This window comes from Athene cunicularia (assembly GCF_003259725.1).
Source record: "Athene cunicularia isolate RWA chromosome 1 unlocalized genomic scaffold, athCun1 chr1_part1, whole genome shotgun sequence".
NCBI lineage: Eukaryota > Metazoa > Chordata > Aves > Strigiformes > Strigidae > Athene > Athene cunicularia.
In genome coordinates, this window is record NW_020799091.1 from 82,201,621 (window position 1) to 82,214,431 (window position 12,811).

The 12,811-nt window shown below is 37.3% G+C and overlaps 1 protein-coding gene across 2 annotated transcripts in view; it reads left to right on the top strand.

Annotated features, from left to right (window-relative positions):
- CDKL5 (cyclin dependent kinase like 5) overlaps positions 1–12,811 on the top strand; it is a 110,856-nt gene that overhangs the window by 71,587 nt on the left and 26,458 nt on the right. For both annotated transcript variants that reach the window (XM_026842661.1, XM_026842668.1), the window contains exons 8-10: positions 1,611–1,701; positions 5,117–5,306; positions 9,862–9,942. In XM_026842661.1, coding sequence (XP_026698462.1) covers positions 1,611–1,701; positions 5,117–5,306; positions 9,862–9,942 — 362 coding nt within the window. The remainder of the gene's footprint in view (positions 1–1,610; positions 1,702–5,116; positions 5,307–9,861; positions 9,943–12,811) is intronic.

Genomic DNA, 12,811 nt, shown 5'->3' on the forward strand with positions numbered 1-12,811 from the left:
TGCTAACACTTGAAAACAGAGGTATCTTGCAAAAGTAACAGCCATAACCTATGTCAGTAACAAACCCATCACTTTCTCAAATCACTAGTCTAATAATAATCTGCACCCAAACCTTTTCCTCAACTTGGAGTAAATTAGTGTTCCACAGGAGTGAGTGGGGTTGGGCTCCTTCACACTAAGCTGCCAAATGAGATACTCTTTCAGAATACAAATTTAAAAAAAAATAAAAATCACAACCTTACAAGCATAGTTGTGTGGGTAAAGTTTTGGCAGCTTTTGCATAAGAACACAGATATAAAGAAAAATTAATATTGTATTTAAGTAGCACTTAGTGATTCTGAAAATGAAATGATGTCTTATACCTCTGCAGCACTTCAGAATTTTTATTCTTTCTTCTTCACTCATGCAATAGTGGAAAGACTCCTAGTAATTTCACTGAAGTGAATTTTGGACCAAATTTTATGCTACATCCCTGTAAGAAAGCATTTTGAAAGTGTTGCTTCTGCATTTCAGTCCCCAAAATCGTTCTCCATTTGAGCTCCAGTAAGGAACCTACACATCTGGAGTCTTGCTGTGAATATCTGTCTGTCCTCAGTCTCACCTTAATATTAATGATTTATTTGAAAATAGTAAGACACTTGATACTTTTCTGAAAACAGTGCCAGCATCTGCCTTAGGGTATTTCTACATGAAGAATCCAGTAACAATTACCATGCTGCTCGGCTGACTTTTTATAAATAGAGGAGAATGAAAACAAAAATAAAACTTATTCTTACATCTGGGTTTTCCGGTATATGCACTCTTCTCACAGTTGGTGGTCTTAAATGTTATGCCTTAGGACAGAAGTTAAGTTTTGGTACAATTGCAAATAAATACACTTTTTTGTTTATTCTTAACAAAGTAATGTGGAGGAGGAAGCTAATTTGGACTGTTTTTCTGATTCTAATTTACTAAGACCCTTGCTATGAATGCAGTGCTAAAGCAGGTGGGAAGCTGACAGATGTGGAATGAGCCAAATGCAGATATAAAGCAGTTTTGCTGATTTTTGGTAGACTCCTGCCTTTTGTAGTTCTGGGGACATGACACTGTTCCTTGCCAGGGCAGGGAGGGAGTGTCCTTAGATAAGAATAATACATAGTTTCTTGACCAGTTTAAAAAAATAAATGCAGTGAGGCTGTAGTAGTTAAGATGAATGACTGGAAGAATCTACTCCCCATGCATACACTTCTAATGTCATGGATCTTCTGCAAACAGCATCTCAGTGAAATTTAGTGGCAGTAGTTCAATAGCTTGCATGACATACTGACAGGTAATTTTTATCAGTTTTAATTACGACAAAGCACCAAAAGTAATAGCAAAATGCCATAGACTAGACTTCTGAGGAGAGTACACAAGTAGTCATTAAGGCAGACATGCTGACTTTTAGTGTTGTATCAATACAAGCTTGCATTTCAGTAGACAAACAGTTGTTGGAGACATCATTCTGCACTAGGAGGTGTAAACAATTTGCTTCTATATAAATAGGAGTGACCTCTTACTGCCAAAATTGGTAATGATATGCATATTGTATTTAAAACAGGCTGTAATCTTTCACACTGTTTCTTTGACAGGCTTTGCTCGTAATCTCTCTGAAGGAAGCAATGCAAACTATACAGAATATGTGGCTACCAGATGGTACCGCTCACCTGAACTCTTGCTTGGGTAAGTACAGTTTGTAGAACTGCCATGGTGAATCTTGACTGATTCTTTACATTTTTTCAAGCTCCTTTTGTAAGATTTACCCGTGGAGTAAAAAGACTTATAAAAAAGACTTGGAAAGAAGGCATCACTTGTGGCCTTTTTAGTTACACAACATTTTACTCTTTGTCTATAGTAGTAATGAGAATTAGGAGGAAAGACATGGAAAGGTTGGCAGACATAGTATTAATCTGACCTGCAGTTTTCAAAATGGTTACATTACCAAAGGAGAATTAGCAGGAATCATGTCTGTTTGTAATTGACTAAATTTGTTTGATTAGCTTGTATAGAAAGGGAGGGGGTATGTGTATTTAATGCGTATGACTTCAGCTTTGCTGGTGTATGTTTGTAATACCAAGTTTTTCTGACACACAGTGATGTCTGTTTCTTGGCAATGCTGTTCTACTTCCCAGACACACATCTTACCCGTTCCCCCTTCCCCTGCATTTCCCAAATCTTTATAAGCATCTAATATTCAAAAGTCTTCGAAGGATTATTAAATCAGATACATTTTAACAAATACAGTTTTACTTTTTCAATTTCTAATACGCATCCTAGAGAGGTTTCTGTTTTGCGATAAAGTTCAAGATAAATTTCAGGAGAGGAAAAAAATCACTGCCTAAATATTCACAGAACATCCAAAATTTACTCACTTTGGAGAGCCTCAGGTAACTGATAGTGGAGAACTCTGTACCCTTTGATGACAAAATATTGCTAAACCAGTAGATTTTAAGGCATACCTAATTACTGGATGAAACTGTGTTTTGGATTAATTTGTGCAGGAGTAGGTTACAGTACTTCTGATTCCTGTAGGAGTTATTTCATTTATCCAGCCACATCACTCTTGCATTGTTTGGACGTTGTGATCTGACAGGACCAATTCTGACAGTCATTAGTACAGGAGTCTTGAGCATGCCTTTTTAAACAAAAAAGTTGCAGTTTACTCTGCCACTGCCTTAAGAAATGGGTATATTCTGATTTGACTAAATAGAGGAAACTTCTTAAACTGTAGTTCAGCTTCCTTTATTCTTTTGAGCAAGGAAGGATAATGGTCCTTGCCTCAAAGAAGTTTTAGCCCACTCCTCAGTTGTAAACCCTCTCTTGTTCTCCATGCCCCAGCCTACAGCAGCTTTTCCCCATTTGACATTTCAGTGGAGAGACTTGCCTGTTAAAGGGGTTGCAAATAAAGATGTGCTTGTTTCTCTGTCCTAATAAAAAAGGTAGTTTTTTTAGTTGCACTCTTACAACTGTTTTGCTTAGAGAGCTTCAGCTTTCCAGCACAGTCACAGAATAGAATCTTTAGAGCAGATCCTTGGCTCTGGAGTCTGTTCTCATCTGTGTTGCCTTTTGCAGTGGTGGAGAAAAACTAGCCCTTCCTTGGTGCTCAGACCTGACCTAATGGGTGGGTTAGACTAGCAACATTGTAGAAAAGGACAAACATTGAGTCTCTCAGAAAATCCACAAATTAGTAAGGGAATTATGAACCCACAGAACCTTTGTAGTAGTAGTACTTCAGGAGTTTCAGCATGCTCTGCTTTGCCACTGGTGGTTCCTTGACAGCACTCTATTCCAATGGGGCAAACTTTTATTTTGTGATGATTGTTTGTGAAGGGACTGCAGTGTCTCATGGCAGATTCTGAAAGGCAAACAGTTCTTGACATTTTGGTGTCCTACTTCAGCTTTCCTAGCTACCTCAGACTCCTGTGCCAGGCATCTCAGTGGACCTGTATTTTCACTCAGGCTAATGTGCAGCTAGAAATGCTTTCTCGCCTTCACCTAACTAAATTATCACAAGAGTTAAAGGGTCCACTGTCCAATAAAGTTAAGTAACTAATCATGAGTAATCAGTGGGGAAAAAACAGGTATTTTTTTCTTTAGTTTGAGGATGTTCTCTCTCTAAACATCTTTAATCATCAGCATAAGGAAGGAGTGAAGGGAACAGATTTAGGATAGGATTTGTCACCTGCAACTCCTGGTGTTGTCTTACTCCAAAAATAGATAAGCCAGCTGTAACTTAAAAATCTCTTGAAACAGAGGTTGAGTTTCTGGATTACAAGTTTCAAAAAGAAGAGACTCGGTGAAATATGTTTTCAGTTCCATCTTTGTTCCAGTTTTTATTCTTTTTATATGCTTTTTTTTTGACTTGAGAAGAATGTTCTGGTCATTCTGCTCAAAACTTAAACATCCAAAAGAGATTCTTGGAATAAGTTAGATGTTTACAAAAATTTTCTAAAAATTCAACAAGAAAGAACTCGGGTGTACAGAGGAGTGGCTTTGGTCTATAGTAGGAACAATGAAAACCCAGAAGTATGTAATGCATGAGCTTTAACACAGTTGAGGTAGGCAGCTAAACAAGCTTGCTGAGGAACAGAATCTTAGAGTGAAAATCAGAAAACTGTCCAAAAGGATTCAGTGCTTGTGCCTTTAGATTGAATGTTAGAGTAGTCTACCACTCTCTTCTTTTCATACAAACTTCCATTCTCTGCATTCTGATTTTCTGTTGTGTGTCTTACAAATCACCCTCATGCCCATAGCCTCACCTGACTAGAGTATCCCTATTGCCTCTTCTTCCACTAAATACCTTTGTATGTAGTCTCAAGAAAAGCTGGTGTAGCCCTTGCCAGGTGTAACACTCACAGCACTTAAGTTTTGTTTCTGATTAATTCCCTATACCTCTTTATGACTGCCCTAGCTTCTTTTGTCATTAGCAGTTTAAAATACCAGATGCCACCCTCCCCACCATGAAACATTGCTTGCACACACAGAGATAACTCATTAGAATTTCTCCCCAAAACCTCACCTGTGGCTTTGCACCAAACCAGGAATTGCTTATGATGCTTTCATTGCTTCCTCACCTGTGTTTTTTAAGGAATAGTTTTCAGGGGCATTCTGTTTTTTTTTCTAAATTAAAATTTCACTGTATGAATGCTGAAACAAAAAGTTCTCATCAGTTCTGTTCTCCCAGTGGCCAGACTCAGTATGCCTATCCACCTATTAAGCACAATGTAAAAAGAAATGTAATGCAAAAATAGAGCACAGTCATTAATCATGGGAGAGAAGGAACGTTAGTGCTAGTTTAACTGGGATTGGTCACTGCTTCACAGTCAAAAAGCTTATTTTTGTACCTTAGATTTTTCACAAAGGTATCAGGTTCCCTGGCGGTGCTTGAAAATTCCTCTCTTGCCTTTTCAAGAAGTGATACTTCAGGCAATCAGGGCAGAAACAGAGGGCTTGGTATCAGAGGAAGTTTCTTTAATATCAAAGTTTATTTTTCTATGTTGTAAGGAAGCAGACCATGGGAAATATGGCTAATAAATTGAAACAGCTCAGTAAGAAGACACTGTCAGTGGGTGAAAAACATTGTACGTTCACTTTACAGAGCCCCCTATGGAAAGGCTGTGGATATGTGGTCTGTAGGCTGTATCCTGGGAGAGCTGAGTGACGGACAGCCCTTGTTTCCTGGCGAGAGTGAGATTGACCAGCTCTTTACCATTCAGAAGGTGCTAGGCCCACTGCCAGCTGAGCAGATGAAGCTCTTCTATAGCAACCCACGCTTCCATGGCCTGCGGGTAAGAGAAAGCTTTGTTCTTTTCTTTTAATTTACTCACACAGTATTGACAGTATTGTTATTGTTGCTGTGAAGTTTCTTTTCATTTATGTTGTGCATTATCTATTGTATGTGTTTCTGTGTAAGTATAGGATCTTTAGATTTGACATTGTTGGCGTTTGAACTCGGATGTGGCAAATGGCCATGTGGCCAGTTGTTTCCTTCCCTCCGTCCCCCCGGTGAAATAGGGGAGGGACAGAAAATAAAATATTGTCGGTTAGATAACAAAAATTTATTTAGCAAAAGAACAACAGTAATGATAGTAGTCCAAAATGGGCAAAATGCAGTAGTGGCTCACTGAATGGTGACCAGTACAGAGCTAGTCCTCAGCAGCAATCTGTACCCACCAGAGTAGCCCACCCAGCCCATCTGAACATCAAAAACCAAACGAACAAGGCCTGTGAAAGAGCACGTGCCCACCTGTATGCTGATCTCTGACATCACATGACATGGAATGCTCCAGTGATCAATCAGGATCCAGCCCTCCAGCTGTGCTCCCTCCTGGCCCATGGAAAGTTAACTCTATACTGGCCAAAACCAAGACAGTCATTCATAATTCAAAGTAAAATTCTGACACACCAGTAATGAGTTTTATAAATATGTTTGGTTTGCTGTTAAAAGCTTTTCCTACTGACAGCATTGTTCCTCTTTGAGGGATTTGCCAGTACCATGTAATGAGAGACACTCATGAATATGGAGAAGCTGCTCAAGTTAGGATGAACTGTATGGCAAAATCCCGATAGATAAGGAATAGCTCTGTTATCTTTAGCAATACCTACCTACGCAGTGATTATAGTCATGTTTCTGTGTAATTCAGTTTTGGTCATCATTTTTTATTAATGAATGTTGCTTGGAAAGGTGAATTTACGATCTTGATAAATGGTCTAAAATCATTAGTGTAAAATGTCATAGAGACATACAAAGATATTAGGAGACCTGATCTGTGCTGAAGACTGGAAATTTGAGTTTTACTCTGTAGAAGAGAAAACTTGGAGAATGAGAAAGGAAAAGAGGGAGAACCTAGTTGTGTTAAAACATGTTTAAAATTGCCATAAATTTGATTTAGCTGCTGCTGATAAGAAAATAAATAATTGGCTTAAGGTGTTAGGATAATTAGTTTAACTACAAGGATGCCTAATTCCTAAGAGTTTTGTTGGAAGTTTGTCGACCCTCCATCAGTGAAGGGTTTAAAAAGGCAATTAGATAAGGTTCTATTTGTATTTGGTCCTGTGTAGAACAGTGGGCTGCATGGGATTTTCTGTTTTAAGAAATGTATAGCCCCTTACCAGGAAAGCAGTGCTTTAGAAGTTGTAAGCAAAATGAATTACTGCCTGTTCAACAGTATTTTATAACAGTTCTAGTTGTGCAGTGTAATCTTCTTTGAATAAATGCTCTGTAATGTCTTAGGATGAGAATGAAATATCTTTGGTTTGTAGCTTTAAAATACAGTAATTCAAGAAGACAGCATGGACCTAATGTGATTAGCACAGAGTTGAAAGTTATGAGTCTCTGTTCTCATGCTGGATCAAGGTTTATCAGACATGTTGCTGCCTTCTTGGCCCCATCTGTGAAGTCAGGATACTAATGTTGACAACAGTGACGTATGCCTTCTAATACAGAGTTGGTTTTGAATGCTGAAGTAAATCTGAATAATGGCTTAAACATGAAAAATACTACAAAAAATACTGGTCAGAATGTGGTATTCTTTACTTAATTCATGGCAAAAATTTATTGCATGCTATAAGACAACCTGAAAAGTACATTTTTCTGAATGTAGCGTAGTGCTTAATGGTGGAAGATTTTCTGTTGCATAACAGATAGAAGGTTTGCTGTGATCATGCAAATTATTATTTACAAGCTGGATCTGTCACTGGATATTCATAAGATAGAAACTAGCCCATGATGTGGAATTGTTTATCCATATGTTTAGTCTTTGTGAATTTCTGTATTACTGTAACTGTGAGTACTACAATATTGTATCACAGGATTTTAAAAATTCTAATATGAACACTCCACCAACACATGCACATGTATACGGATGCGTATTTGTGAACTTTGTCTTTTCTTCCTGCTTATTTCCTCCATGCATATATATTTATATATACACACAGTTTTACTCACTCTTGAGGTTTAGGGAGTATTTAGTGATCTCTTCTTAGTCCTTTTGAGGAAGAAAACATCCATGGTATGTTGGAGGCCCAAAGAAATAAAATCATATGAAATCAGAAAGTACCAATAGGCTAATGCCTTTATAGAAAGTGTGAGTGGTAGCATAGGGCTGTAAATATTGTTCTACAAATAAATTATAAGGTGAATCCAAACAATCCGAACAATTCCAGTGAGTAGCCCTGCTTTGCATAGCTTCGGCACATTTTCATGTTTCCCTGATCCTTCCAGATGTAAAATATTCTTTATGATGGTCATTCTACATAAAGACAGTAATACTTTGTCATTTGGTTCATGTAAAATGTGGAGGAAGCATGGATGCCTTGGTTCACCTAAGTTACTATTTAAAATCAACACAGCAGACTCGGACTTACAAAAATTCTCAGTCATTAGTAAACCACTTCAAAAGAAAGTAAAGTAAAAATAAAAATACAGAGACTGTTTAGGAGTAAAACACATTCAAAATAAAGTCCTTTCATTTTCCTTCAAAACTTACATAATGTAATTTATGAAAAGTAATGCCAGTACAAACAATGGGCAGCAGTTCATAATGATCTAATGCTGATGCACGTACAGTGCACGTGCAGTGCATTTTGCTTCCAAATGACATGTATTTTTGGAAATGAGTGTTTGTACTAGGCTGCTGTTTAAAGATTAGGTTTGAAGCTAGTATTTAATCTGAGGAGAGTGAATCCCTAGATGTAGGTGAGAGCTGAAAAATGCACAAGTGAAGGTAAAGTCTTCCATTTTAGACTTCCATTTTAGATCGAACATACAGCTCTCAAATGTTTTTATACTATATGTTTTACTATACTATAGCGAACTTCCACATAAAATGTTTGTTTATGTTTGTTGGGTTTTTTTGGTTGCTATTGTCTGTCTTAATCACTAACTTGAATGTTATTCTTTTCTTGTATTTTCAGTGATTTTTAACTGTAACTCAGTATTTTCTGTGGGTATATTTTACGTATGACTTGAGCCCATTTGGGCATACATTGATGGCTTTTATGTACCAGTAGATGAGAACACTGCACATGCTTCCTATTGTCAGTGCTCTTGCTTTGCTGTGTTAGCTTAAGAGGACTTCTTGGAAAATACATAGGGTGTAGATGGGATCAAGCCAGGCTGCACTTGAAACACTTGCATAGTATTAGGCAAATTCCACAATTCTGGGAACTGCTAACAAAATGTCTGGATCTCAGTTGTGTAGTTTTGGATAAACTGTGATTAATGCCAGTAGACTAACTGATTGTTGTTTTGGTTTTGTTTATGTTTTCCAGAGGCTTCTCTGGTATTCAAATGTGTAATTTTCTCTAAAATCAGCATAAGTTGGATCCATGATGGTTTTTATGCCTCTGTTGAAAATCCAGCCTTAATTACTAATTCTGAAAACCCTGGCATATATGTTTAGTTTTTAAATTTGAAGTTACCTCACTGAAATCCATTTATCTATTAGTTTGCAATCAGTTTAACAAATGCCACCATCTGGAAATGAATCTTTGTTTCTTTTCAACTCATTGTACTTGACGTTATGTTATAGCAATCAAATATTGAGAAACTTTTCTTTCATTTGATATAAAGAAAAGGTTCTGTCTTCAATTTATTTGACTCTTGCCTTGTTTACAAAACAAGTAAAAAAAAAAAAACAATTCTGTGCTTTATTTTTTCTTTCTTCTGCCTGTCCTCCTCTTCTTTCTAGACAGGGCTAGTTTCAAATACTGCCTTCATGGGGTTTTGTCCAGACTCTAGTTGACAGAAGATGCCCACCAGCAGTGTGCCCTACGTCTCATGGTGTTGGCAGTTCTTACTGCAGCATGACCACAGGAGTAATCCTGAAACTTAAACCTAAAAAAACCATTTTTTGGTTTTAAACTTAAAAAACGTTTTTGATGTTTTTCACTAAAAACATTTTGGAATTTTCAGTTAATCTTTGATGTTTGATTAGTTACTATATTTACACTCTCAAATTCTCTCAAAGCTATTTTTAATCTTTTTTTTAAAATAAACATTACTTATTTCTGAATTTATTTTAAACCTCCCACCTCTTGTCAATCATAATGCCACAAACACATTTATAAATCTAAGTTGATTATTTCTCATTTGAGAGAGGTTTCTTAACTACCCTGCTAATGAATAATACTTTATTTGGTTGACTAAATGCATAACATACATTAACAGTGATTTGTTTCATTATAATGTTTTGTTATGTTTCATAAACTGTTTTTTCAGTGCATATGATTCCCGTTAATTACATGCTTTGAGTCACTGTGTAGCTTCTATTTTTTAAAAAATTGTATTCATATATACCTTGTTTACATTCTCAGTATATTTATGCTATATTATTTTTACAGTTTCCAGCAGTCAATCATCCACAGTCTTTAGAGAGAAGATACTTGGGAATTTTAAGTGGTGTATTGCTTGATCTTATGAAGGTAGGAAAATGTATTTTATTTTCTGTCTGTAATATGTAGGGAAAGATCTAAGTGACTTTTTATCTTTGTTTGATAATATAATACACCTTAAAAGTACTTGTGAACTTCCGTTTGAGATATTTTGATATCATTATTGTTTGTAGCAAGGCTTGTTATTTCCTGGGTATCAGGAAAGTGCCCTTTGCAAATGCCAGGAGAGTCTGTTCGAATTTGACTGATTTGATAAACAATACATAGTTCAGACAGAAGAATCTCCATCATTTGCAGCAATAGGCATTCACACTGATGTGTGTTCAGATGCACGGGTTACCTAGTAATGCTGGCGTATGATCTCTCAACCCATAATAAATTTAGATAAATACACGGAGTATTAGGCTAACCTGAGTTGTTGTTCATTTGTGGTTGGATAAGCATGAGTATGTGCACAGTTGTCAAAGACAAAGTTGATGCACAATATTTATGTATTTTTTTACCTGAGCCCTTTATCTGCTTGCTATCACTCACTGTATGTATGTTAAGTTACTCTTCAGTCCTGTTTTGGAGCAAGTTAGCTAGTGACACATGGCCAAACTAGAATATGGTACTCAAGATAGTTTCTTACAGGGGATAAGAAGAAGCTGGCCCCCCTCAAAATGGCCAAACATTTTAAAGCATTGTGCTATGAATTTGTGCCATATTCCTGAGTATGCAACACATATTATTGTCCTTCTTACTGTACTATAAAAACATCACCATGGTAAGCTACAGTAGAACCCTCCCATTATTTCATCCACAGTAAGCTGGAAAAAAGAAAAAGCCAGTGTCAAAACTTAGGTTTAGCATCACAGGGGTACCACCTACAAATTAAAGGCAATCTGGAACAAATATGAAGCATGGATATGGCTAATCAACTCTAAATGATTTGTGTGGTCCCAAGCCCATCTGCGTTAGTTGTCTCAGAAACCAGAGGTCATCTGCTTTGGGGTATACTTGGGTGTTTACTTGCTTTTAGTAGTATTGATGTAGCCAGCATAAATCCACCAAACTGATTGTACTCTTCAGCACAACACAGCCAGTTCAAGTAACTTTCATTTAATCTCCCCACCTTATGAAGAGAGTCAGCATTAACTTTTATCTTGGTTTCATGGAGTCTGCAAAGTTAGGTACCTCGATGCATGTAATTGCTTGTTTTGGTATTAGACATTCTCCTCTCTTTTCTAATTCATGGATACTTCTTTCTGGCATCATAGTTAACTGTAGTTCAAGCTGTAGTAGCATATATTGCAGAACAGCAACTTCAAGATCATTGTTCAGACCATTGTTACACCTGCTGGGGCAGGGTTTATTTTCATTTTATCCTAATTTTTATGTTATATCTCAATGCTTTTGGTTCTTTTAGTGTGATTTAAAAGTTAACAAAGTTGTGAAATTAAGCACTTGAATTTTAAGGAAACAGGTTTCCCAGTAATTCCATTCCACTTTAATTCTTTTAAACTTTTCTGCCTGTATTTCTCAAAGATGAGAAAGGTCAGGGATTCTGTAGAGGGGACATTTTGTGTTTGACCTACATTACTTAATTCTGGAGTTGAAACATTGTTAAAGAGTGAGCAAAAGACTACAAGAAGAGAACAGAAGAGACTTGTGGTTAATTTGCATGCTACAAATTCTGCACATTCTTTGCTGTATGCCTCTCTCCACACTGGACAGTCTGGCACATGTCCACACTTGGTGTGTTCCTCATTATCTGCATTCCCCGGGACCTCAGGTCTGATTACTAGATTACTGAATAACCCACACTTCAATTTATGCCAGCTAAAGTAGTGAGTTATTGATACCTCTATTCAGAGAGCGGTTCTGGACTAGATAATGAAGAGGCAGCTTTTTGGCCCTGTTGCTTTGTTGCTTCTCTCCTTCACAAATCATGGTGTTTTGTAAGCTTGCATTTGGGAGTTGGGAGCTGGTTTTGCATGTGATGACTTGGGCAAAAAAGACGTTGAATGTTACAGTCTTTTTCATGTCATCTGTCATTCAGTTGTCTCCCACATTCAGTAGCAGACATGCATCTTCTCTGAGCTTCCATTTACTTGTAGAATACTTGTAGAACCCCTTCTTTTTACCCTTGATGTTTTTCACTTGCCTTAGGTCCAGCTGGACTTTGATCTTCCCAAGTGGCCTATGCTTTGTGCTACCGCAGTGCTTTTTTGGTCCTTCTTTGTATCCTGTCTTGCTTCTACTTCTTATACACTCACATTTTGCAATTTTGTCCATTAAGAAACTCCCTATTTAGCCAGCCTGATCTTATGCAAAAATTTGTGGTCTTCTCTACAATGAGATGCTTTTTTCCTCTCAAGAGGAAAAACTCAAGAACTCTCAAGAAATTTTCTTTAAAAATCAAGTGTCTCACCTGGACAACTTTCCTCTGGTGGCAGTTTTTTCAGGAGTTTCTGTCCAGTTATTCCCTATAGAAGCTGAAGTTTGCTCTTTGAAGTCCTGGGTCCTATTCCTGATGCTTATCTTCCCACCCTTTGAATCCTAACTGTAATCATTTTACGGGCACTACAGCTTAGACTGTCTTCTCTTATCAGATTCATCACCAGTACTTTACTGTTGGTGAGCAGCAGGTCAAGTAGAGAGAAGTCATACCCTCGGCTGATTTACTTTCCAGCAGCTGCGCTACAAAATTGCCACTAACATAGTCGAGAAATCTCCTGGATCATCTATACAGGCTGGATGTCTGGGTAGTTGAAGTCTGCCATGGGGATGAGGACCTGTGATCAGGAGACTTCTGCTTGTTGTTGTAGAGAGTTGTCCTCTTCATCTTCTTCATGCTCTTCAATGCATGGTTTATAGCAAACTCCCACCATAACATCACAAATGTTGCTTTCCCTTC